The sequence below is a fragment of the Erithacus rubecula genome (genome assembly GCF_903797595.1).
Source record: "Erithacus rubecula genome assembly, chromosome: 6".
Lineage (NCBI taxonomy): Eukaryota > Metazoa > Chordata > Aves > Passeriformes > Muscicapidae > Erithacus > Erithacus rubecula.
Window position 1 is genome coordinate 55,326,462 of NC_136688.1, and position 26,275 is coordinate 55,352,736.

Consider the following 26,275-nt stretch of genomic DNA (forward strand, 5'->3'; position numbering starts at 1 on the left):
CCCTTGTTTTATCACATGAAATCTTGTGGATCAGTCCAAATTCATTAAATTAGATTTAAGTGTTGTGGGCAAGGCCAAATGAGGAGCTTTGATTTGTCACATAATATTTTCCAAGCTGTAGAAATGTTGAAACCTGAAGGTGTGCTTGAAGTATTCTACCAGTTCCAAGGCTGCTTACATCCTGACAGGGAAAATTATTTTCTGCCATGAGAACAGACAAAACCTCCTTGTGTCATTAATAGATTGTTTCCTTTTGTAAGCATATTATTTTCCAAATCCCTGAAACATAGCACAGTGTTCATGCCTTCAGAAGCTGAGTTTATTATCATTTTCCTTGCTTCATTTTACAGTGGCCATTTTTTTCATTTCTGAATATGCAGATGTATTGAAAAGATACCAGTGCAGGCTGAACAGAAAGTTGACTTTGATCCTCATCCATTTGTAAACAGTGTGCCCAGGAATTACCTCATGCTTTCTGAGATGCCCTTCATGCACAGTAGTTGCTGCTATAGATAGTTGTGCTTCAGTGGTTGGCATTTAAACCTTCAAAACTGGGAAGTCTTTGTGACTGGAAGATCTTGAAAACTGGGAAATCTTCTGGTTATGTTTGACTTGTATTGCTCTGGCACCAAGATTTACACAGCTCCAAGTAAAGGGAGCATTATGGTCTTTAGAGGATTGATAATGAAATCCAGAGTTCACTTTACACAATCCTTCATCCTTCCATTCATGAGCTTTTGAATTTTGGTGCAGCAGCACCAGACTCCGACAGTGCAGGAATTCTGTATCTCACTTTAGAGCACCTAATGAAGATGTCATCATGACCCTACAGAAGATCACCTTAAACAGAAAAGCACTGGAACAGTGGAGAAGTCTCAATTTCCTTGCTTATGACTTCAAACTCCAGAGCTAAAGGACACCAAAGAGAGAGTTTAATGCCTATAAATCTTGCAGTGTGAACTGATTCATGACTCTCACAAAGCACCCAAGCCCCCTAAGAGTCAGGAGAACAACCCTTTAAAATACAGTTTGCTACTATTGCTGGAAACTTTAACCCTCTGGCTTCACACTCAGGAGGTTTAAGCTGCAAATGGCAGGAGAGGATTTATGTGTTCCTCTGAACAAAATACATCAGGGTAGGAAAACTTGACCCGACAGTTCTGAGACGTGCCTGCCATAAATAACCAATTGATTGGCTGGGCTGCAAAGCCATTAGCAGGCGTGGGGAGCCTGCTGAGACTCAGACACGGTGTAAAATGCTGGAGGTGCCAGCAGAATGGACATGGCCATCGGCTACGTGGTCACCTCCCAGCAGAACTGCTCAGGAGGGCTCCTGAAAAGCAGAGCAGCTTTTATCTCCCTCATTCCACAACACCCTGCAAGGGGGATCCAGCCCGTGCATGGGATCCAGGCTGTTGTGGGCCAAGGGGGAAGAGAAGAGAGATAAAATGACCACCTTGTGCTTGAGCAGTAAATCATCTGGAGGAGCAGAAGTGTTTCAAATGAAGTTGGAGACTGTGCCTTGACAGATTGCAGAAGAATCTTTTCTGCTGTAAATTACCACAGCTGCCAAGTGGCACTGGAAGGCCTGAGCTAGCAGGGCTTTCCACCCCCAGAAAGTGGCAGGAGCTACAGCAGAAGGGAATGTGATGACTCAGATCACAGATGTCAGGACAGAGGGCCAGAGGTTGCTTTACCCTCTGAGAATGGGTCATTTTAACCTTTTCCCTCCCAAAGAATCCATGTGATGCTCCCATCCTCACTCCTACTGCCACAGACACATTTTCTTGGACTTGGGTCTGATCTTTTTGCACTGCCCCACCCTGATGGCAAGGGAAAAGGTAAGAGCAGTGGAAGTCCCATGGAGCAGTGCCTGCCAAATCTTTCAGTCTGGAGAAGAGCAGGCAGTAGGAAGCAGAGCAGATATGGTGCTGGACTACTCCAGCCACTCATTTACACTTGAGACACGTGCACATTGCAAATGAGTAGGAATCTGGGTGTTAATGGCTACAAAAACAGCAGGGTAATGATGAACCAGAGCCAGCTCCTCAGGGAGGCTGCAGCTCAGGGCATTATCCTCAAACAAGTAAAGATGGGACCTGGTTCCTGTATCAAACATGAGATGAGAAGTGATGACTGGAAGGGGAAAGGCAGAAAGGAGGAATGTGGGTATGTGAAATTCACACAGAATCACTAGGTTGGAAGAGACCCTCAAGATCATTGAGTCAACCCAGGATGTATCTACCATTCTATGATAGTTTCTTTTGCTGCCTTTAAATTTGCTTTGTCAGGCAAGTGCTTTCTTTAGGCACCATCTAGTCCTGATTTAATGGGATAGAGAGGATAACAGCTCCAGGTTCACTTTTTAAACTACTGAGGGCTCAGTTCACATCCCTTCCTTCTTTTCTTCTGTCCAAGAGTGTTATTCTCTTTGAGCTGCCCATTTTTTGAAAGCCTAACACTATGATTTTGACAAATGTTTTGCTGCAGGAGAGAAAGTACTTGCTTTTGGAAGTGTCATTTTAGTGCAAGCAGCACAAATGTTTATAAATACATACCTGCACACAGACAGGGCACTTGTCAAAACACATTCAAAGGATACCTAGGTTCTTTCATGTGCTACATACTCAGAGTGAAAATAACCAGCTATATTTAACCCAGATCCAGGCCCAGACTAAATTATTTCAAAGGTCAATTAAAGAACAGAAAGTCTCACTAGCTAAGAGATAAAATAGCTCCCATTCATCTGCAGTTCCAAGAGCTTTTACTGAACTAAAGCACAGGATGAGAAACTGTAATTAATTACCATTTCATATTAAAATCATTGACAACTCCAAGTTTCTATACCTGCCAAGACCTGAATTCAGATGACTGCATTTGGCCTACAGCAGTTGATGGAAACTCCATCACTCACCACGCTGATGTAGTTGTTTGGAAACCAACAGCTCTTGGCAGAGAAAACACATTTCAGCTTCTGTTGAATGACTGCACATATGAGGAGCAGGAGATGAGACAGACCAATAGCCAGTGCTCAGATTCAGATTATGTTTTGGCTGGGGCTTAAAGTTCAGGTCTGAGGCCAAGTGGAGGCTAGGATTTAGCCTGCAATGTAATCCTGAAATCACATGGGCTCTTCTCCTCAGGTGTTGGCCTGGGTGGCAGAGACCTGGGGGTGTTTTCTCCCTTGTGATGGTGAGTCTGCTGGTTTGGCAGGCGCTGCTGTGCTCGCTGCATTCCTGTTCTTTGGCCCTGCATGAGTCACTTCTGGAAAACTCTTATTTGACCACAACTGGAAAAGAAAGAGAGGAATAAAAAAACCGAGCCGAAACCCACAGATCAAATCTGTAGGATGGGTTTGAACCACAAAGCCCAGCTTTTTTACCCTGACAGCCTGCATGATCTCAGCACAGACAAAACCACAAACAGCCAAAGGAAGCACTTGGGGAGCTGAGCCCCTGCTCCCATCAGCCAGCCTGAGCCAGCAGGCGATAACAGCCCAACCAAGAGAGCAATGAACGCAGCGGCCAAATCCCTGAAGAAACTCTGCCATTTGTTCTCTCTGGCTGATTGGAAAAGCTGCTTCCAAAACTCAAGTCAACACCTTCCTTCAACCTCAGAACACCTCCTTGGGTAAACATAATCACCTTCCAGGTTTGGGCCTTACTCAGAACGAGATCACTCTGCATAGAAATCATATTTAGCACAGGTCACGGTTTAAAACACCATCAGAAACGCCTGCCAGGGTGTTCAGGTTTCAGCTTTGCCATCAGCCCTAAGGTGAGAACACCCCAGTGTGGATTTGTGATGCACACCAGAACATTGGTGCAATAATGAATGATGGCCCAGCTCCTTTTCTTGTGCAGTCTGCAACTTCCCAACGTGTCTGACACACGGGGAACCCACGCACAACAGTGATGGAAAACTTGGAAAGGGGATGGAAGTGAAGAAAAGCCCTTGGTGTAATTTTACACTGTGTGAAAGACTTAAAGCAAGAAACACAACCAGATGCCACAAGGAAACTACTTTCAATTAGTTCTGCTTTGTGTTATACCTACTGACGAAAAATAAAAACAAATTCATTCTGTCAACAGCTCTATCTATAGCATAATCCTTAAATGAACTCATCCGTCAAACTGGTCTCCTCTGGCAAAACATATTACAATCCCTGTTTCTCAGCTGTGGGAATCAATCATCTGTTTCCCAAATCCATTGGTCAACATCTTAAGAACCCAATATATTTTTATTGCATTGAACAAGCCAGTGAGAGGGCACCAACCTCACCACACCACCTATGTACAAAGGCCTCATGTATCAGCAAATTCAGCGATTCCAGGAGAGTGAGTCTCTTGTCAAGGTCAGGCAAACCTGCCTGATCTGGAATAAAAAGAAAATCTCAGCCTTTTGCCCCAGCAGGATCTGTGGGATGTGCTGCTGATCACAGCTGGGTGAGGCAAGAGCATCAAGGAACAAACCAGAATTTTTTTTTGGCCAGACAGTTCAGAGAGTGATGGTTGAACCAGGAGATACAGAGGTAGGGATGTGCATTTTTAGGCCAAAGGTAATGGTTCCATTGAAGTAGCAGCAAAGCCACCCCACCAAAGCACTGGCAGCATTCAGTATCATTTCTCAGTGGTGGATGCTCCCACCCTCCATGCTGGAGGATCCTGAAGAAGGGGGCTCTTCCCAGTGCTTCAAGGGCTGCTACAACCTCCTTCCTGCAAAGGGACCCTATGAGAGGGACACCAACTCTCATTCCTGTTATCCAGGAGAATATAAAGGCACAGCCATACTCCATCCTGGATGTACAAAGGGATGTAGGTGTGGGAGTTTCCAAGGGTTTCAGTGCCCCACCTCCCATGGCAAGCCAAGGGGTAGAACTGGCCAAGCTGAGATAATATGGGAGAGCAACTTTTTCATAGGTAAGATAGTGATAGGAAAAGGGGAATGGCTTTGAAACAAAAGATGTGAGATTGAAAATAGATATTGGGAAGAAATTATTGACTGTGAAGATGGTGAGACACGGGCACAGGCTGCCCAGAGAAGCTGTGTCTGCCCCATCTCTGGGAGTGTTCCAGGCCAGTTTGGATGGGGCTTGGAGCAACCTGGGATAGTGGAAACTGTCCCTGCCCATGGCAGGGGGTTGGATTGAGATGAGCTTTAATGTCTCTTCCAACTCAAACCCCCCTGTGATAAGGGCTGTGCTCCTGAGCCACATCAGGGTGGAATGGTCAGAGAACAGCTTTAGTCATGCTTAGCAAAGACTGAAATGTGCCTCACAGTCATTCTTGAAATCCCATTTCCCAGCAGGACTCACTCGTGCTGGGAGCACACACTTATGCAATTGGTGCTCTTGGCCTCACAACATTGGCTGATAGAAAAAAAAATTGCTAAAAGTGAAATGGAAACTGAGGTGTTTCTTGCAGAGTCATTATCTTAGGCAGACAAACTGCAGCGGTGATTTTACCTGAGGCAACCTTATGAGAGCTCATTATGTAGTCATATTTTAACTAATGAAGTGGCAATTTCTATGAAATTTACTGGGAATCCTTTAAAATAATTTATGGCACAGACAGCAGTGCAACTAAGTAATTTTTTAGCAAAGCACACATATATATCAAGAAAACCTGGGTCCACCCTGTTCCAGCAACAGGACCAGCAACTCTTGGCATTGCAGGAGCAATATCTGACTGATAATGTATTAGTTCAAGATAAACTTCCATCATTTCCCACAGATTTCAGTCCTCAGGGATATTTGAGAAATTTTTGCTACTGAGTTTGAAATGTTTTGATGCAAGCTTTCACAAGAAGCTAAACCTTTCAGAAAGGGAACATTTTCTGGGTCATATTTCCCTGAATCCTCAGGTGCATGCAGAATGGCAGAGGACTCTCCCCACCACCAAGCAGGTCTTGCTATTGCTTAGTTTGGAGCAACAGGAAATGTGCACAGACAAATAACTCTGAAAACATCACAGGAAGCTGACCAAGTGACAAGGTTTTAAGGAAAAAGAAAAATTAGAGAAAAAAATAACATTTTAGCCACGTTTTTAACAATACCAGAGTTCATTAAAAGACTGGGCTACCAGCAGGCTGGAGAAAAGCAAGGTGGGACAACCTGCCCTTTCCTGGATGGAGACTGACCATGGCCAAACTCAAGGTGTGGATTTTGACAGCTCAGAAATATCTGCCCAGGACTCCCAGACCTGGCCAATCCTGCTGAGCCTGGCAGCCTGGGGAGGAGGAGGAGGAGGAGGAAGGGAGGAATTTGAGCTGAAATCAAAGGCAGACATCCTCAAAGAACAAAGCCGTGGCTCCGGATGCACGAACACCAGGGGGATCTTTGGGCAGACAGGTGCCTGGCACAGAGGGACAGACAGGGAATTTTGTCAGCCAAATGTCTCCTGTATCCCCACCCCTGGGAGGAAAGAAGAGTTGCCAGCAGAGCTGGCCAAAAAACAAAGCAAACAAGGCATGGATCTCTGGAGAGTCAAATAATCCCCATGCAGCAGAGTCAAGTTCAAGGAACAAAACCTCTCTGGCAGGCGGCTGCTGAGGGCTCATGTGCTGCAGAACCAGCCTGGGGAGTTCACTGGTGGTCATCTCCCCTAAACCCAAAACCAACCCTCCCAAATCTCCTGAAATCACCAAGGGGAAGCAGCCTTGGTACCTTTCCTCTGTCAGAGAACACACACACACACAAAGCTGGGTGCTGAGCTCTGCCCAGGACTGTGCTCCCTTCTCTATGCAAGGACCTGCTGTCATTCCCTGCACAGTGGGCTGAGGGCACCCCCCTCTCATGCCCTCACTGCCTCATCATTCACATCTCATATGAAAAGGGAAATGAAAGACCTCCCCAAAACCAAGCACCCAACCCCCTGAGCCAGCTCCAAGCTCTGCTCCTGAGCCAGTTGAGCACCATGAGGTTTTTCACAATATATTGAGTGCACCTTGGCTGTGCTCTTGTATTTCCCAGGTCCACTCTACAATCACAAGAAGTAAAAGGATTTTTTGTTTTAAAAGATTAAATTCTGATTGCTGGTGCAACCTTAGAAAAGTCAGTCTCTATACGATGATCAGGCATGGCAAATTCTTTTCATTCCTACAGAAGGGGTGAAAATTTGTGATGTGATACAGTTCTCCTGCTTAGTCTGGGACTCTGGAGTCAGATTCTGGAACTGACAAGTGATCATAAAAGAAAACTGACACAAAAAACAAAACTGTATCAAGCAGACATTTGAATTCTGAAGGAGATAATCTATTCTATCCAAGGAAAGGTAAAAATTATTCTGAATATTTTCAGAAAGAGACAAGGCAGACACAAGAACTAACATTAAATCCAGTCACTGTTGGTCACTTCCCAAAATCTCCAGGGGAAGGGAGCAGATGCCCAGGGCACATGAAGCCCTGCTGCAGGGCTGGGGCTGCTTTGGGCTTTTCCCACCGGGATGGTGCTGGGGGATGTTTTCCTACCTCAAAATCTTTGTTTTGGTGAGTTTGTCCAGCATAACAAAGAAGCACAATCCAAGGGAAAGAGTGCAATCCTCAAGAACAGCTTGGATAAAGAAGAGTGTGTCACCAAAGTGCCAGCCAGGAGCAGAGAGCTCCATGAGCCCATTCCAGGCCAAGGGATGGCTTTGGTGAGGACTGGGGTCACCCACTGGGCATCCCTGGGAATGAGGGGTCCTCCCAGTCCTGGGTGTTTTCTCCTGCTCTGCTTTAAATGATGGAGGGGCTGGGGGCTCTCCCCAGCAGGAGATGGCACTGCAGAGCCCTTGCCCTCACCGTGGGGACATCTGTGCTCCTGATCCCTGATCCTGCTGTCCTTGGGGAACTGCCCTGAACATTTGTGCCCTTCACAACCTTGGGATGGTGATCACCCCAGGCCCAGCACCGAGACAAGCTATAAATATTCCTCCCAACCTTCCCCCATCACTCAATCCCCTGGCAGCCCAGCAGTGGCCACAGGCTCTGTGGAGCAGCCCACAGCCCCAGGCTGGCGTGGGGGCACCAGCTGCTTCCCCCTCCCAGCAGGATGCCCACGGATGCTCAAAGCCCCAGGGGTGATGGGGCATCCCACAGGCTCTCCCAGAGGCACCAGCAGATTAGCAGCTCTATTTTTCAAGCTGACCCTGTCCCACCCCCTCCAACTTCATTCAGCTTGACAAGAATTTAAGAGAACTTGGCAGGAGAGGCAGGATCTAAATATAAACCCCGGTGGCCATTTCGTCAAACAAACCCCGATGAGCAAATGGCCTCAGTACCTGGAATGTGGGTTCATGGAAGTGACAGGTCAGCAAAGCAGCTGCCTCTTTCCTCCCAGCACAATGGGGATAGCAGAGATGCCATCAGCATGAGTTTTTTCCTACCCTGCTGTGCACTAAAAAAATTATTCTTGGAACATTATGGAACAAGGGAGTAAAAATAGATATGCAGGTTCAGCACATGGCTCTCTTCACTTCTTGTGATTCCACCTTGTTTTGCAGAGAATAGAAGGAAAAAGAGTTGTGCCACCCTGTTAAACTCTGCCTGCTCAGCAGCTCCTGACAATGACACTTACTGCTTTCCAGGCTTGTTTTAGAAATCCTTCCAGCAACCTGGGTGCCTCTGTGGTGTCAATTAAACCAGAAAAGATGAGCCTTTAACCAGATCAACTGAGTGGGAAAGGTCAAAAACTTGCTGCAACATCCCCAGGTGAAGCTCAGTTTTGCTTGTCACTGCTGGCAGTAACAAATAGTCACCACATGGAAAAGGAAGTTGGAAGCAAGTTTTGCTTTGCTCCATGATCTCCTCTTAGAGAGCCATCCCTGAGCCCCACACATGTTCCCACACCAAGGCTGGGGGGAGGCAGCTCCCACAGCTGCTGGCCAAAGATTTTTTGGCTCAGTGAAGCTCAGTAGAGACCAAACCAGCTGGAGCTGCTGGGATGCATCAAAAGCCCTATGTCTGCTCTGCCCATGCAATATGCCCATCACACAGGGTTGTGATGGCCAATTTTGTCTGGCCCCCAGAGAAGTGCCAGTGGTTAAATAATCCCAGCAGTGTTAATGTCATTTCAGGGATGCAGCCTGGGAGGGGCCATGCTGGTGCTCAGAGGGTCTCCCACCCACTGAGCCACCTCCTGTGGCTTTTTCAGATCCTTGGGGACAGGCGAGTGTGTTCATGGCCAGCTGAGAAGGGCTGAGTGACAGGCTGTGACCTCAGGCCCTCCTCTGGTTTCCTTGGAGGAGGAGGATGAGGCTCCAGGATGGGTCACCACAATGGGACCATCGTGGGGGGTGAGGGCAAACCAGGCAAGGATCACAGGGAGGCACAGGCAGCTGGTGTCCCTGCCCAGCCCCCAGACCCCCTGCCCAGCAGCAATGACACCACATGCTTTTGAATGGACACTTTGTTCTCACATTGGCAAAACACAGCAATTTCAAGAGACAGCTCAACCATTCCTTCCTCACCTTGCTCCCTCCTCCCCTCCCCTCTCAGCCACCTTCCTCCTCCTCTGGGGAATGGAAGGGCTGGGGAATTTTTGTGCCTTGGTGATCTTTAGTCTTGGCCTCCTTGCAGCTGCAGCAGTCCTGTGGCTGCTCCAGCACCAGCTTGGTTGTATCAGAGCCCACCCTGGCCAAAAGCCCCTCTTTAGGGCCTAGACCCTAAAGATTTCAGCAATCACTGAAAGCCCCTGGAATTTGGGCTCCTAAACACTTTCTGAGCTACAGGATGCCACCAGGAAAGGGGACTGACCCTCACCTGCTCACGCCTTTCATCATCACTCTAAGCTCCTAGGTTGGAACAGGAAAACAAAGAGCTTTTAAATTTACCAAATTACTGAACAAAACCTCATGTATTTTCCCAGGTAACATCCACTGGATCCTGATTTTTTTTTTTCAGCTTTTTCAGTCAAGCACGTTCCCTCTGTGGCACAGAAAGGGACTTCAACCCTCAGTTTCCCAAGAGGTCATTTAACAGCAAGCTGGAAGGAGTGGAGACATGACAAGGAATTTCAACAGAAGGCAAATTAAGCTCTTTGTAAGTCACTTCCAAATTGATTTATATAGCTAAGGCAGCTCCACTACACTTTCACAGTGGAAAAGTCCCTTAAGAAAACATCTTCAAAAGACTGATCCAAATCTCCTTGAAGCCAGGAGAGACAAATCATGCAAGTCAAAACTGGGGATAAATTGTGCATAAAATCCACAAAACACTCAAAATCACCATTCAGTAGATTGTTCCACAGTCTCCTGAATTCCAGATGCTGGAGCCTAATGGATAATGCTGAGCTATCAAAACATGAATGTACGTGGTGTTTCTTTATTCTCAGCATTACAACTTAATTTCTCAGCATTAACGTTCATTTCAAAGCAAGGAATTTTGCTTGGTCTCCCCTGGGACCCCTAAAACCCTGGTGTTTGTATTGCACCCCTGCAGCAGGAGCATGGGGTGGCAGGGAAGTGCTAAAGCCAAATGTTTCCCCTTTGCAGCTCACTGGAGAATGTGTGGTGACACCTCTGCTCCAAGGGAACAGCCTTGTTTGGATAAGCCATGGCAAACACCAGGACAGGCCCTGCAGCAATGGCTTAGGGGCTGCAAGAAAGTGGAATATCAACTTTCAGTATTTCTGGGTGAAAGAAAAAAGAAATCTGTCCATGGTTTCCATGCAGTTTCAGCCTGAGGCTTTGCATCCTCTGGGAAATGTCATTCCTTGGCTTGTGACCCACCAAATTGAACTGTCAGATCCAGGAATGGCAAGACAGACATCTTTGGACAGCCAGGTCAAGACAAGGTTGGTGTTATTCCAGAAGTTTGCCCCAGTGCCATGCACACATGGGTCAGCAGGGACCCCCTTGGAACAGCTTCTGCCCAGGCTGTCTCTGCACCCATCAACATGCAGATGATTCTGCTCATTGCTTTGGCTCAAAGGATCAAATATTGATTACTATATTTGGAGAAAGAGAAGTGGATTGCAACAGTGTGAACTGAGAAGTGAATAAACCCCATTTGCCATCTTTCCCTTTAACAAGGATGGAAGTTGTTAATCAAAACGGGGAGCAAAACATTAAAAGTGAGTCCCACAAACCATCCCAGTGCCAGACCTGTAGGAAGCTATAAAACACAGGCTCTTTAACCCTTTCCTACAGGAGATTCACAGCCAGGAGCTGCACAAACCCAGCTGAGGAAATGCTAAAGCCCCACTTTCAGCCCAAAGCATAGTGAAACAGCCAAGTGTGACTGGAGGTGAGAATAAGGCCTGAGATTTTCAAGGCCCTCAACTCCAACCCAAAAGGTTCTGTGCTGTCAAAACCACATTCCAAATCTTTTCTCCATCCCTGCATGTAAATGCCACTATCAAGTGGAGCTACCTGGCAGGGCAGAGAGAAGGGGCTCCCAGGAACCCTGTCTGGTCTGTGGAGTGGTGAGGTGGGCTCCTGAAAGGCAACAGACTGGAACAGCCCTGAGCCTCCAGGGCTCATTAACTCTCCTTGGCCACATCTGTGATTTGCTACATGATGCATGGAGCAGGAATTTCCAACCTGTCTCCAGAAAAGTAGTCCTGCACCTGGGGCTGATCAGCCACCACAGCAACTTCCCCGTTCATCAGAGATACCCGGTGACTTCAATGAAATCATGCCTGAAATCTGAAATGTCAATCAGGAAGGGAAGGCATTAATGGCAGCAATGTAAAGGCTCAGTGCAAACCTTCCCAAGATGAACTGTCCTGACCTTGGCTGGGCTGACAATGCAAGTGTGACATCATGTGCAAATGAGCTCTAAACTCAAACCAGGTGCCAGAAGCTGCAGCACAAAGCCCTGATGTGTGAGCAGGGATCCTGGGGGCAGCACAGACAGGACACACTCAGCCACAAACAGCCAGTGCAGCACAGGACACAACTCTGCACTGCATTGAAAATGCTGGGATTTGTGCTCTTGGGGCAAACACCATTAAGTAAACAGAGCTGCTGATATTCATGTCCATGTGTGTGAACTTTCCTACAGCCCTGGAATCAAGAAACCAGCACAAAAATGAGGGTTTTTTCCATGTCTGCTCATACCCAGGACTCCCTTGGACCTTGCAAAGTGCTTGGAGCTGCAAACACAGGACACAGCTATTGCAGAGCACTGTGACTTACAGCCAAAAAGCACATCCATGATTCAGAGCTCCTCCTGGCCAGCCACTGCTCCTCTGCTGCCACCCTCTAAGGAAATGGCCTGTTCCCCATGACTGACCCTCACCTTGCTGACAAGAAGGCCCTTCCCAAAGGATCTCCATGAGCAGTTTTTCACACTATTATGCACCACCAGGCCAGCTGCTCACCATTTCCCCACATCCCAGAGGTAGTGCTGGCTTGGAGCTGTGCAGCCACAGCCTCTGAGATAAATCCTGCTGGCTTGTGTTTATGGGGGGTGGACTTGATAAACACAGAAGAGGCAGGTTGGCTGTCCATGAACCAATACCTGGGAGGACAGTAACTGCAGTTCTTCTTTTTTGCATCCTGTTGTTTTGGAGAGCACAGTCCAAAGAGGCCCAGGAGGGGCAGTTGGGAACATTTCAGGATGTGCTGCAAAACATCACCTGCAAAACAGAGTGGGGATCACACACAACTGTGGAGAATGTAAACTGTTCTTTATTTTTTGCTGGTCATTTTTTGGAACATGCCCTGGCTGTTCCACAGTGACCCTGAGGCAAGGAAAACTCAAAACAGAAAATCTGTTGTCCAACATACAGGTTTGACATGAGATGGGCAAATTTTACATCCAGATCATTAATTTCTTTTGGGAATTCCATTTCCACATGAAGCATGGGTGGATGAACACTACTGGAGCACACAAATACCAAGACCACCACCACAAACTGCAGAATTTACCCAGCACTTTTATAACACTGAAAATTCTCTCCCACTGGCAGAAAGAGTAAACATGTCCAAAGGTTTCTTTGTATGGAGAGCAGCTACAATGAATGGTTTCAACATCAAAATCAACTGGAAAACAACAATTTCAGGTAAAGTGTTAAATTAAATCTAAATAGGAAAGGAGTTCTACAATAATCCTAGTTTTGAGCACTGTTGTTTGGCAGTCTCCTTCCTGCCATGCTGGTTACAAAAACCACTCTTCACACCCAGCTTACCACAGTCCAGCTGAAACTTGAGCAGCCTCCAAATGGACAAGGAATGGAAATAGGAGAAAAAGAGAAAATAAATCAAAGGCAACCAATTAATTTTCATCTCTCCCATTGTTCTTCCTGCTCAACTGGGGAAAGGGAACCTTTCCAAGTGAGTTCAGAAATGCTGTGGGTCCCTTCATCCATTCCTGTCAAGTCTTCAGTGAAGAAGGTTGGAAAATGCTGATGACAGGCAATAAAGTAAAATCACTGAAATTCATAAATCTGGAAATTTGGAAGAAACAATATCTGTATGCAAGAATAATGAAGAAAATATTTGTCAGCATTTAAGTGAACTAAGAGTTCCAGACTGGAGGTTTCTTCTGCTCAAAAATTTCATGGAAGTGCACAATTGTAGAAAAACCCTTGAGAGACACAATGCACAGCACAGCCATGGGAGATGAGAAGGATAAATTACTCTGGTTTTTCATTGTGGATAAGACTCATACCTTCTAAATTTGAGAACAGAAATTCTTTTTCTTCCCCTCTCTCCATATTTAAAGTTATGAACTACAGAAACTCAGAGGTAGCAGCATTTCTAGTTCTTTTTCAGATGAAAGGTAACAGGCATTCTGTAAACCCCTGAGCTCTCCTTTCTGCACCACAGCCAAAATGTAATAGAGCTCAGCAGAGCTGTGAATTGCTTCCATTCATCCTCATCAAGTATTAACTTCATACACTGGAATTCATCATTCCAAAGCCTACCTATCAGGACAGTCAGTCAATAGCCAGGCTAGTTAGGATAATGCCCAAGGATTAAAAACAATACTGTAGTGATTTCTGCAGCACTACAGGAATCCACTGTAAAATTAACACTGTATTTCAGGTATTTTCTCAGTCACATTTTCAAGATGATGCAGGCAAACTAAACTGCCTGAGGGCAAACAAAACATTACAGTGCATGGTAAGACTCAGCTTTTTAGGGAGAAGAGGGAAGACAAAAGTTTAGCAAAGCTTTGACAACTTTCTGTCCCCTCACAGATATTCTAAGTATTCAGACTTTAAGCATTATTGGTTAGAGTTTAAAATAAAAGTGACTCCAGTAATGACCTATCAGTACTACTCACCAGTATGCTACAAGAGCAGAAAACAAATGAGAAACTATTTCCATAAATTTTCTAATAAATACACTCCCAAAATTCTAATGTCTGACAAAAATCCCTGAGTTAATTCTCATCAGTGTAAGGTCTCCTGTTCTCCAAAAAAGTTTTGGTTCAGTCAGACAGCAAATCACTTCCTGACGTACAGTTGTCAGTGCTGACTCAGGGTACACTTTTACAAGGCATATATTTAGTTTTCTACAGCAGTGCCAGAGATTCCATGAGCATCTGAATCTCTGCAGTGTAACAAAGCCAGTGAGACTCAGCTGTCAGAGGGCAGGGAGGCAGCTACACCTGGTTAGCAGGAGTTTAAATTGGAAAAATAAGGGCAAGTTCACTTTTCAGGGAGATAATGTCACATCTTGTATTTATCTTGGTTTTCTGCTGGGTAGACATGCTGCCAGGAGCCACTGCCAGTGCCACAGGAGGAGCTGGAAACTCCTGGCCAAGAGTGGATGTGCTGTTTCTGGTACTGCCAAACTATTACACGGCTCACCTACAGTCAAGAAACCTCTGCTAGAAACTTTGTTACAAAAATAACAGCAGTCTTTTCCAGGGATCATTTTCTTTGGGATCCTACCAAAATTTCTGAGTTAGTTCCCCTGTCCTCACCACATGTGTCTATCTCTAAATTACACTCCTAGGTAGAAGGATACTTTTAAGTAAAAAGGATTTCTGAAGCAGTACTAACCTGCAGCACCTGGGTGCCTTCAGGCCATCCATCACAAATGAAAAGTAACTTTTGGACCTTGAGAGAGGCAAGTGATCTGCTGGCATGAGAAATCCTAGTCTGTCAGCTCAGGAATAGAGAAGGTGATTCCAACTCTATTTACTGTTCCTCTCCATTAGACAGGAGAGGATCAAGCACATTCAATCAACCTTTGCTTCCTTAGGGCATGAAATCTATGAAAAGGTCCCTTCAGGGCCATCAGATCCCACCTAACAGAAGCAAATGTTGAAAACCTCACCATGGTCTCAGCCATTGCTTTCAATCTACTAAAATGAGGAACTTTGCTTGTGGATACCCAACACCATTTCCAACAAAGCCCAGTTGGTGTTGAAAATTGCATTCACATTCAAAAGTAAGGAATTGTAAAAGACTGTGTGGAAGTTCAAAGGCATCTGAGGTAAAAATAGGGTTCCATGACAGGAAAGTTTCCCTTTGTTTTCAACAGAGGCAGATTTTCATCTTTCAAGAGAAAATTCTCTCTGACACACAAAAGAACATAAAATATAGAAACACTTTAGTTCAAACCTGAAACATTTGTAAAAATGTGAGTAAGAGAAAAAAAGAGAACAGCCTTTCACTTGGAGGAATACTGAGGTACTTTGAGTACTACTCAAAAGTAGATATTAATTGAAAAATGTCCATTATTAGCTGCAAAATGAAAACACCAGAATTAAATGCTACTAAAAGCTATTATGCTTGATGGGCAAAGCCTGCTAATTTAAAAATTATATCAGGATGATTCAAGTGTGCTGACATAGAAAAACTCTATTTTAAAAAACAATTAACAAATACTATCAAGACATGCCCATTAAACTGAGCTAAGGCAATTGGTCTCTGGATCCATCTTGGGATAAATTAGGGTAAACACTTGGAATCAACAAGTTCTTAATGTGAATTGGCTGAAATTCTGGAAATTAGTCAAGCAAGAGAAGTCTTTCAAGGATTAGGACAATGTGTATTACCCTATGTGCATATTGTCAGGTTATGCACAAAAAGACTGATGTAATGTCTATTCACTTTGTTGTCTTGAAAGGACAAGTTATTTCAAGTTTGAGTTTTGTTCACCATGTGCCCTAAACCACTTTTGCATTGCAGAAATTCTCCAGACCTTTTTACCTGTGATTATTACATCATCAAAAACTCATATTTCAGAATAGCAAAGACAAATTGTCCAGTAACTCAGAGTGACTCAAGATCAAAGAAGGACCATCAGTAATGGAGGTGAAAAGAGCATTACTTCTGTTGGCAGCTTTGGTCAGTGCTCCTTTAGGATGTCCAGCACTCACTGCAGCAGTGTTGGCACCACTCTGGTTCTTGCTGTCCTGAAGCTCAGATCATTCAGTGTCAATAGGCTGTTATTGATCAACCCAATTGAAAATGATTAGAACCAAACTGAGAAGGCCAACACAAATGCCAAAAATAACCAAGGCACATGCCTGTGAAGAAAGAAAAGCAAAAATTAATGCTTTGCTGAAAGAAGCATGTTACATGTCCAAGGCTTATGAAAATCCACAACAACAGGTAGAAACAGTGTCTTTTAAAATAATCTGTAATGTTTCAAATTAATCAGTCTCCAAACACAAAGTATCTGTTTAGTGAGAAACTAAACCAAGCCTGGCATAGTTTCACTGGGAACTCCTGGAGCAGTCTGGTTTCCCTGCTCACACTATCCAGCTGCACAAAAAATAATCTGCCCTTTACAACTCCAAACAAATTGAGAAACTGATTCGTATTTTACACAAAATAAAATTAAAATTACAATGGATTTTTTACTATTTTGAATAGCCAGATGATAATAAAACCACAGTTCAAAAGACTGCAGCTTGTTGATTTATAACAAGCCCCCAAAACTACTGGAACTAGTCATGACTTTAGATGATCAGAGGGCACCATTATTATATTTTCTTTCAGATTCCCTGTTTTGTCAATACAAGAGCAGCCCTATGAATCATAAAAATGGCAGAAAGACTATGCAAAAACAGTTTGTCAGCATTTTGGCCATTGCCATGAAGTTGCTTTGCTGAGCAGTAGTTAAAATGAAGACAGAGTGCAAAAAGCAGGCTCCTGTACAAATTCCAACCCAGAACTTAACCTACTACAATAAAAGAGAAACCACAAAGAGGAGAAAAAAACAAAAACAACAAAAAGGAAGAGAACAACAACAACAAAAATATTTTTTTGCAAAGTCTTTTATAGAAAACAAACAGAAAAACTGTTTCACTTAAATGCAGTTTAGCTTTGTCCCAACTACCCAGATAGAGTAACAGGCAAAAACTGAGCAGAAACTGGATTAAAAGTCAACATCTGAAAACTATAGGGAAAACACATACTCAGATCAGTGGTCCAGTATGGACACACTGCTTGCCAAAAACCTCTGGTAAGAAGGAGTTTCAGAAAGACCAGAGCTACCAGGAAGGATGAAAGAAAATGTTCAGAGATTTTGTGAGCTGCAATGAAAACAAGAGCTTTGCCCCTTGGATTGTGTGCTCCACTGTGTATTAAAATGCATTTTAAATGAGCCTGTTTAAATATTATTACTGTAGATGAAAAAACAGAAAACATACCCCAAGTTTCTGTGGTGATATAAAGTCCTCTCTGTTAAGTTTAAGATAAAATAGTCCAGGATACACAAAAAGCAAACATGTTGATGTGGTTGAGCCTTTAAAAAACAGAAAGTGAGATTTTGTTTAGAAAAGACTGAAGTACATTGCAGAATCATATAGTGAATTTATTGAAGTTAAAATAAAAACAAAGAAAACCAACCACCACAAGAACTTACCAACTACTCCAAATACATTTTTAATGTCTGGCACATACATTGCAAACAGAACAACAACTGCATTCAGTGTTAAGGTGACAAGGATATGGCAAATCCATGACCCAGGAAGATGAGAGAAAAATACCATCAACACAGCTTTCCTTGCCTACACAAAACAAAGACAAACATTGTGTGAGTAAATACATACACATACACACACACATATTTTTTGATCTTATCTCCACTTCATAACCTTAAGAATTACATCATTCCAGATGTGAAAGAACATTTTAAAAATCAAAATGCCAGAAGCTTAGTAATAGTTTAATGCTTTGTCTCTCTGGAGTGTAGAATGTAATTTATTACTGTATTAAAGTAAGATTTATCACATGGTCATTAGTTAGTCTGAAGAAATTACTGGTCCTTCCCTTTTTTGGAGGGATAAAAGAAGGCCTGGGGGATAGTGCTTTGTCTCTCTGAAAATGCCTGGTAGCAAATGTCAGCATGTTGCCAAATGATACACAATCTATACAGTGCTTCCATACACAGAGTTTTGCCTGCACAATTGTTTTTGGTCCTAAAAGGATGAATTTTCAATTCTACCACAATATTGATAAGCTAGACTAGGTTGTTTTTTAGGGTTTATTTGGTGAAATAGGTCTATATGTGGTTTTAATTTACAATTAAATTGAGTTTCAAGTATAAGTGTGTTTGTGTGTGGGTGCGTGCATGTAGAAAGGAAAAACCAAGTCAGCAAAACTCAATTTAAGAGAAAAAAAAAATCAAACTAAATAAACTTTAGAAGTTCTGAATTCTCTAAATTAAAAACAATGCTGTGGGCTAGTTTTAATCTGAAATCTGTCTCAAGAGCACAAATTAGCTTAGTGGTTAGTTGTTATTTTGGAGCTTTCATGGAACATATGCAAATATGTGGTCTTTGATCAATCACTTGACAAGTGAATAAGATACACAAGACTAGATGTGACTCAAGAATTGCAGTCTGCAAAACATTAGTGACCAGTTCTCACTGCCAGCACCAGAGCTCTCAGGAATACTCACTGGGAAATGGATTAGAGGGACTGTCAGGAGCACAGCAAACAGAATGGCTGCTCTCACAGTCATCATGGTGGTATCATGGGGCAGGTACCTGGAGTAACCTTGCAACAGTTCAGAGTCCACTTTGTCTGAAAACAAGACAAACTAGTTAATTTGTTAATCACTAGAGAGCTAAGGTAATTAGCAAGGCATATTAAGATGACATTCAAATGGATCCATCTGCTTGGGGGATGCAGATCCACTCAAGTATTACTGATACATTAGGAGGCAAAATCTTCAGGGAAATGAAAAAATTCAGGAGGCAAGGTCAGGGAGATCCTCTGCTGAAGCAAAAATACATGAAGAAAAGACACAATTGTGAAGGAAACAGGATTATAAAAAATGAGAAAATTGAACAGCAAGAGTCAGAGCACTGAGAGTGGTCTGCTATGCTGATTTTTTGGTGTTTTTTTTTAATCTTAACTGTTTTTTTAGACTTCAGAATGGACTGAAATTTTCAAAGTCTGGCCACCCTGTGAAGTTTCAAATTCACAGAAAACAGAAGAAACCATCTGAACCACAGAGAGATGAAACATGCCTTGTTTCAAAGAGGGAACTCTTCTTTTGTTTCCAATTTAAAATAAAATGTTTTACATTTTCTCAGACTGGTGTTTTAGGAACAGGGAACAGACTTTCTCTGTTTAAAGAAGTAAGTTAATTAAACAAGACAAGCAAAAAGTGAAAAGGAGAAGAAGCTTGCAAGGGGAAAAAAAACCAAACCAAACAAACAAAGCAACTCTCTTACAGGCACCCACTCTTGATTCCAGCATTTCAAGCTCCTGAGTCTTAGAGTTACTAAAAGAAATCAAGCCTGCAGAAAACCAAAAGCATTCCCAGTGAAACAGACTGAAATACTACAATCAACACAGGGTCTGGTCCTAAAGAAATCATGGCAGTAAAGGTAACAGGAACTGGCATGGCTTCCAGGAGTATTTTTTTTCCCTCTTTTATTTTGTCCCTTTCTTATTAAGATTTCATCTGGACAGATGATTACCCTGCACTGCCTAGTGAACCTCTCTGAGTTGCACTTAAATTTATATTCTCCAACAAACCTCATGGAGACAGTCAGGAAACAACAAGAGTGGCCACTAGGGTAATTAGGGCCTTCAAAACTCCCCATATAATTTTTCTAAGGTTTCTGGATATCTAGGGAGTATTCTCAGACACAAGGGTGTAAAAGGTACAAAAGTCCCTAAAAATCTGGAATTATTAGATGCTGAAAGCCAATAATCTGGAATTATTTGTTTTATCTGGAATTATTAGATGCTGAAAGCCAATTCTGTTGGTGCTTTGTCAGACACCATCTCATCACCAGGATCAAGAATTATATAACACTTGAAAGGTGAGAAAATCCTAACCAGAACTTTCATCTTATTGCCTTACAGCATCCTGTGAGAATTTTTAATCATTCCAATCAATGAAGGTTAGCATGTGATCATCTCATAATAAGAGTTTGCAGAAGGCATCAGAAGGATCCTCGTGGATGACTGTGATGCATTTATGTGACACCATTGATATGAAACTACAGCAGAATCAGCAAGTAGAGGAAATTCAATGAACTAGTTGTGTTATCATTGCTGTATGAAATAGACTCTCAACTACTTCTGCCAGGGCTGTGAGGGACCTTTAAAAAAAGGCCACTGTGTAGATAAGGGGTCTGAAATCTTTCTGTGCATTTGGGAAGTACAAGAATGCCAGAGAGAAAAAGTCATCTATGTTAAACTCTACTAAAAATCTGTACCCAGAGGTATTAAATGTCCAAATGTAGAGTAATTAAACTGGTACTGTAGCACACTGTCACCTAAACTCCTCAACAAATGAAAATGCCTGTAGAATTTGGTATAGCAAGTGTGATAACCCCAGTCACTCTTCTGATTGCTAACAAAAAGGTACAGTTACTTCATCAAAGGTCAACAACATTTCAAAGAAATGTGCACTTCTTGGTTCAATTCATATATCAAACACATTTCTGGCTCAGGAACTGCATGCAAGACCAGAAGCATGTGCTGGAAAACTCAGCTCAAAGCCTATCCTTTTGAATTTTTAAAATCTGAGGGTTCAAGTGTACTAATACCTGAAGCATTCCAGGGAGAAAACATTTCTCATTTCTCATTAACCTTTTTCTAAGGAATACTTGAAGAATACACTTACCATAAAATGTCAGGTACCCAAAGAGAGCTGATATGAAGTAAATTAGGAAACTCAGACCAATTCCTGTGACAGTTACACTCTGCATTCTCCTTTTGGAAGGACTAAAATGAAAAAGAAAAGGAAATCAGTGATGTTTTATCTGTATTAAGGATGATTAAACACAGGACAATCTATACAGTACCTTGCCTTTCATAAGGAAATATTGGCCTAATTTAAGGCCACTGAGTATTTGCTGAGGTCTGTGCTGTCACTGATATTTAGGGGGTTTAAAAGTATTTTTAGTCTGGTAATTGAAAGGGCACTTGTCAGGAAGATAATTAACACTGTCCCCATCTTGTACAGAATTTAGACATCTTTTAAATGAAAATTGGGATTTACACAGGTTTATACCTATTCAGAGCCAGGAACAGAATCTATGTCAAAAACCCTCACTGGATCAGATATGGCCACAACTGAATGCAAATTCAGCTACAGTCATAAAAATTGACTATTAAAAGTACCTTAGCAAATGATTTTTTTTCCCTGATTGTCCAGGGCAGGACAATATCCTGACATTGATGATGGAATATTTGCAACTTTTCTCTCCTCTAAGAGAGAAAAAGCCAGTACAGACAAACTGACTTAAAAATAAAAATTACTTGGGATTAATTTAGGGAAAGTATTACAAAAAAGGTTATAATTATATTTTAATATTGCATGTCTTCATGCATTACCTTTGAAGCTCACAATAGATTGGCAAGACTGAGGTATGGCACAGAAAAGAGAAAGCCATAGTGGGTATTGCATAAGCACTCTGAAATAGAAAGAAAACATCTTGTAAGTTGTTTGCTATACTGCTGATTGGAAAAATATCTGTATGAACTCAGAATTCAGTTCAAGTGTTGGAAGTCAGTGCAAATATTTCCAGATTAATGCTTTGAGATAAATCTCCACAAGACAGAAACAGTGTCTCTGAATCAGTTCACAAAAACTCAACCTTTTCAACTCATGCAAGTTCAAGTGGACATAGCTCAGTTTCATCATCAGAAGTCATGCTGTCTATAAGCCAAAAACTGGAAGATTCTTTTTTGACTATACTGAAGCCAAGTACTAATGTAGAAAGAGCAGGATGTGTCCCAGAGCCAGTGTATCATTTGTGAAATTCTCTAAGAAGTTTTCCAAATTCTGATATCCATGGCTATCTGTCAAATTACTGATTCCTTTACCCTGATCTCATTATTTTATTAGTCCTTCAGAAAATTTAGTTAAATCACAAAATATAACAGCAAATATTAACAGGAAATATAACATGCTTTGGCATCTGAAGTTTTAAGACAGTTATTTAATTAAAGATGCAACCACACAATTAGTGGTGTATTATTCCAAAAATCTGTAATAAAAGAGATGAATCATCTGTACAGCTTACTGCAATTGCCAAGTAGAATAAGCTGAACTATAACAAACATATTTGTGGTGAAATAATCAGGCCCATACTGGTAAAAATAATCCACTTTCTATTGATAAAGCTAATTTTAAAAAAGAAGTAGAGATGAGTTCCACAATTCTTCAAAGCCCAAAAGGCCAGAATCTCACACTAGATGTTTCTGGTCAAAGCACCATTTCTTTGATCTCCAGAAAACATTTGTCTGATGTTTGCATTGCCCAAACCGTTTTTTTTTTTTTTTTTTTTTTTTTCCTTTTTCTTGGGAGGGTAGGGTGGATTTTGTTTTTTCAGAGAAAAGCAGCCACATCCCTCCTAAATTCCACTACAGGACTATCCCAGATTTACCTTCACCCCACAGACCAGGGCTCTACATGACACTTCCTCTGCTGCAAGCCTTGATGGGTGGTCACAGGATTTAAATGCCATGTTAATTAACAAATACCAGAGCTGGCACCCAATGAGATGCAGAAGATTGCATCAGGCCTGAAGGATCAGCTTCAGGTAAGGAAAAACTAAGGTTAGGTCCAGGCAATGTCAGGAAACCTGCTCTACCCTGCCAGGAACTAAAAGCACACAGCCAAGCAGCACCAACTTCCAGATGAGGGTATGTTAAGTTGGCATGATGACCACTGCTTTACCTGTTATACTTTATTCTTTGGTCATATTTCCAAAATATTTTCATAAATGCTAACTTGAACAGTCAGCCTTCATACCAAAAAAAAATAAAAAAAAATAAAAAAAATAAAGTGAGACTGGATAACACTTGGCAGTAGGTACAGAAAATATTTCAGCAGCCCATAATGAGTTTTACACAAGGACAGCTTACCCTGGGTAAGGTTTAAACCCCAATTTTTTAAAAACTACCACCCCCCTTTAAGTTTGTGTATTGTTAATAGAGATTACCTCTTTTGAAAGATGAAAGAGTTTTGCTTTACAATCCCCAGTAGAATTTGAAACCTGTAAAATATAAATGCAAAAAAAAAGGCATAATGAAAGAATAAGCCCAAACCACAGACATGAAACTTTTCAGATTCTGTGATGATTAATAAAAGAAGGAATTTAAATTGCAAGCCATTCTGAAAGTGTTAATGTAAAAAAAGCATTACAGTTTACTAGTAAAATTAGAATTTCAAACCAGCACATACTTTACCTGTAAAGTCTCTATGGCACTAGTCAGAGGTAGAGGACAAGGAATCGACCATTTTTTAATCATAACCTGCAGAGACAGAATATTTCATGTATGAATGATATCCTAAAAATCAGTTTTCAATTTAGATAGCCATAGCTGAAGTACCAGCCTGCTGGAACACACAGCAGGGAGCTACACCCCCAGTAAATTACCAGGCCTGCCTGGCAGACAGGCCACCAGAAGGAGACTTAGAAAAGCCTGTCAGTGCCATTCCATGCAGCTGCTCACCCTGCACAGCTGGCAGCCTTATGGCCCATGGATGTGGGGCACTGCAATGGCTCTGACATAGCTGAAATCCAAGCAGCACTCCCCAGGCACCTCCCTGGGCTCCACAGCAAGGAATTGCTGCTGCCTTGGCCATCCCAGGCTGGAGCCCGGAGCACACGAGCCCTCAACAGAGATAGAGCAGAGCCTAGGGCTAATCTTAAAAGGCAGAAACATATGGTTTGGACTAGAAAGCAAAGGAAAAACAATAAATGCAATTATTGTCCCAGAATGTCATTGGGCCTTCAGCTACACCCTGCTGGTTTAGGGACTGCCAAGTAACAGGGCTGAAAATCAAAGGGAAATTAAAATAAGAAATGTTACCTCCTCTTTCAGGAGCCCAGTTTAAAATGATAGCTGCATTGCTCTCCTCACTCTAATTAATTTCCTATTGTAGTTGCCTGGCTTTAGAGGTTATAATTCTTTTGAAGCCTAGAGCAAATAATTAAAAACTTAATTAAAGACTCAGATTCACGAGAAGAATAACATGCAAGGGAGCTCTTCTCCTGACTCTGAGAACTGTGCTTTGCCTGCTGCCAAGTGGTGTTTCCCAGAGGATTAGATGCTCCCTCTTGTCACCAGTGCCAGGAGAGGCAAACAAATGTTACCTCTGGCCAAAATGTGGGGAAAGAAAACTGTGGGTGCACAGCAGGCTGAGTGCATTGTGGCAGTAACACATTTTAAACTGCACAAGAACAACTCACTCAAGGTATGGAACTAGGTGGGAGCCAGCTCAACAGCAGCCTGCAAACACCAAACACTAAAATATAATTTGAGCCTGGGTTGTATTTAAAGGCACCCAGACAGGGGAAGGCTTTGAAGGCTCTAAAGTAGTCAGCCTTGTGAAAACTTCCCCACTCCAGTCTAAAGCAGAAACAGGCACTGGAAAGGGGCATGGAGCAGAAGGGCAAGGTTTGGGGAAAGTAAAATGTGCCTGGCAGTGGAGAGGGGAAGATTTCCTGCAAGCTAAAGAGCAGAGATATATATAAACATTGCAAAGGGAGGACCAGACAAGCTAAACCTAAAAGGCTGGAGAACATTTTTCTAAATTAAATCCAATACAGATTAAGAACAAGCTGAAGTAGAAATAAAAGAAGACAAAATAAAATGTACTAGGTGCATTTAAAAATCTGTATTTAATATTTGCCCACCTGCTTAATTATTCAAATGAGTTCAGGTTTCCAATTGTAGCTGAATGAGTTTCCCCAACAGGAAGGGATTTTTAAGCTGGAAGCACAGCCCAGTTAGCTGAGCAGGCACCACAACCCTCCTCTAGAACTTTAAGCCTATTTCATATAAACATTCTTTTGAGTATAACATACATTTGGTTTTAAGTGAAAAAAAAATTTAAAAATCAAGAGAGATTCTAGTGGAAAAAGGATATTTTAAGCCCACACCAAAAACACTGCTAAAGAATAAAGTTAGAGGCTCAAAGTGTTCTAATATTCTCTGTGATTTTTTGTATCCTGCAAAGGGAAAACAGGAATCCCTTCATTCCAGCAGTACTGACAGCACACAGGGAAGGGGCTCTCTGTGCATAACATCATTCATTGCATATGGCAGGTTCCCAATCTGCAACATGTTTTGTTCTGGGAACATAAACAAGAGATTTAGACAAACACCATCAGCAATCATTAACACCTTTGCTGAACAAGCTACCAATAATGCTGCCTCCACACACACAAAAAAAATACAAATCTGTCTTTATGCCTCACCAATATTTAATACAGCAAGAGAGGAGACAATAACAGAAAAATTTAAGAATCACAATTTATTTTCCCTGAGGATTCAAGTCAAGGAAGTATTCAACATCTGAGCAACAAAAGTGCTCAGGACCTCATAGTATCTGGCTTTGAATTAATACTTACACATACTTGTTTTTCTCCTAGATCAGCTCATCTCAGTGTTTGCAATATTTTTGCAAGTAAAGCCTGGAAGCAGTTTTTTTGGCTTTAAAGGAAGAGATACTGAGGCACAGAGAGGGCATTTGAGAGCCAGAACAAAGAAGTCTCCAGCCCTTTGCTCAGTGCACTCCCTGACCAGACTGACCAAGACATCTCTTTTCTGCAGGCTGCAGTAAAACTGTGGCTTGCTGGCAAAAAGCTGAACAGATGGTGTGCACTTGAAAAGGCACAGAATTACTGTATATGCAAAATATAATTATATCACTTCCATATGACTAACAGAGTTCTCTTCTGGAACAAATTAAAACATATCTGCCACACAGAAATTAACAGTGTGCAAACTAAAACACCATTTCAACAGCACATATCACCCACTTCAAAGCAATTAGATATGAAAACTAAACCACATTTAATGCCTTTGACTTTGAGGGGCTGAACAAGTCAGAGGGAATATTCTGTCAAGAGTATTGGTTTTCTGGAAATATCTGTAACAGCTTTTAAAAATTTTGACCTCAGT

General features: G+C 42.4%; 1 protein-coding gene across 2 annotated transcripts in view; it reads right to left on the reverse strand.

Annotated features, from left to right (window-relative positions):
- Positions 1-12,594: 12,594 nt before the first annotated feature.
- Positions 12,595-26,275, reverse strand: part of SLC38A6 (solute carrier family 38 member 6) — a 37,398-nt gene continuing 23,717 nt past the window's right edge. The window contains exons 9-16 of one of the 2 annotated variants that reach the window (XM_079309330.1): positions 23,552-23,617; positions 23,305-23,358; positions 21,692-21,771; positions 20,979-21,079; positions 18,792-18,916; positions 17,754-17,898; positions 17,539-17,633; positions 12,595-16,410 (exon numbers count right to left, since the gene is read on the reverse strand). In XM_079309330.1, coding sequence (XP_079165456.1) covers positions 16,330-16,410; positions 17,539-17,633; positions 17,754-17,898; positions 18,792-18,916; positions 20,979-21,079; positions 21,692-21,771; positions 23,305-23,358; positions 23,552-23,617 — 747 coding nt within the window. In that variant the 3' untranslated portion in view covers positions 12,595-16,329. The remainder of the gene's footprint in view (positions 16,411-17,538; positions 17,634-17,753; positions 17,899-18,791; positions 18,917-20,978; positions 21,080-21,691; positions 21,772-23,304; positions 23,359-23,551; positions 23,618-26,275) is intronic. The other variant, XM_079309331.1, reaches the window with a different exon arrangement.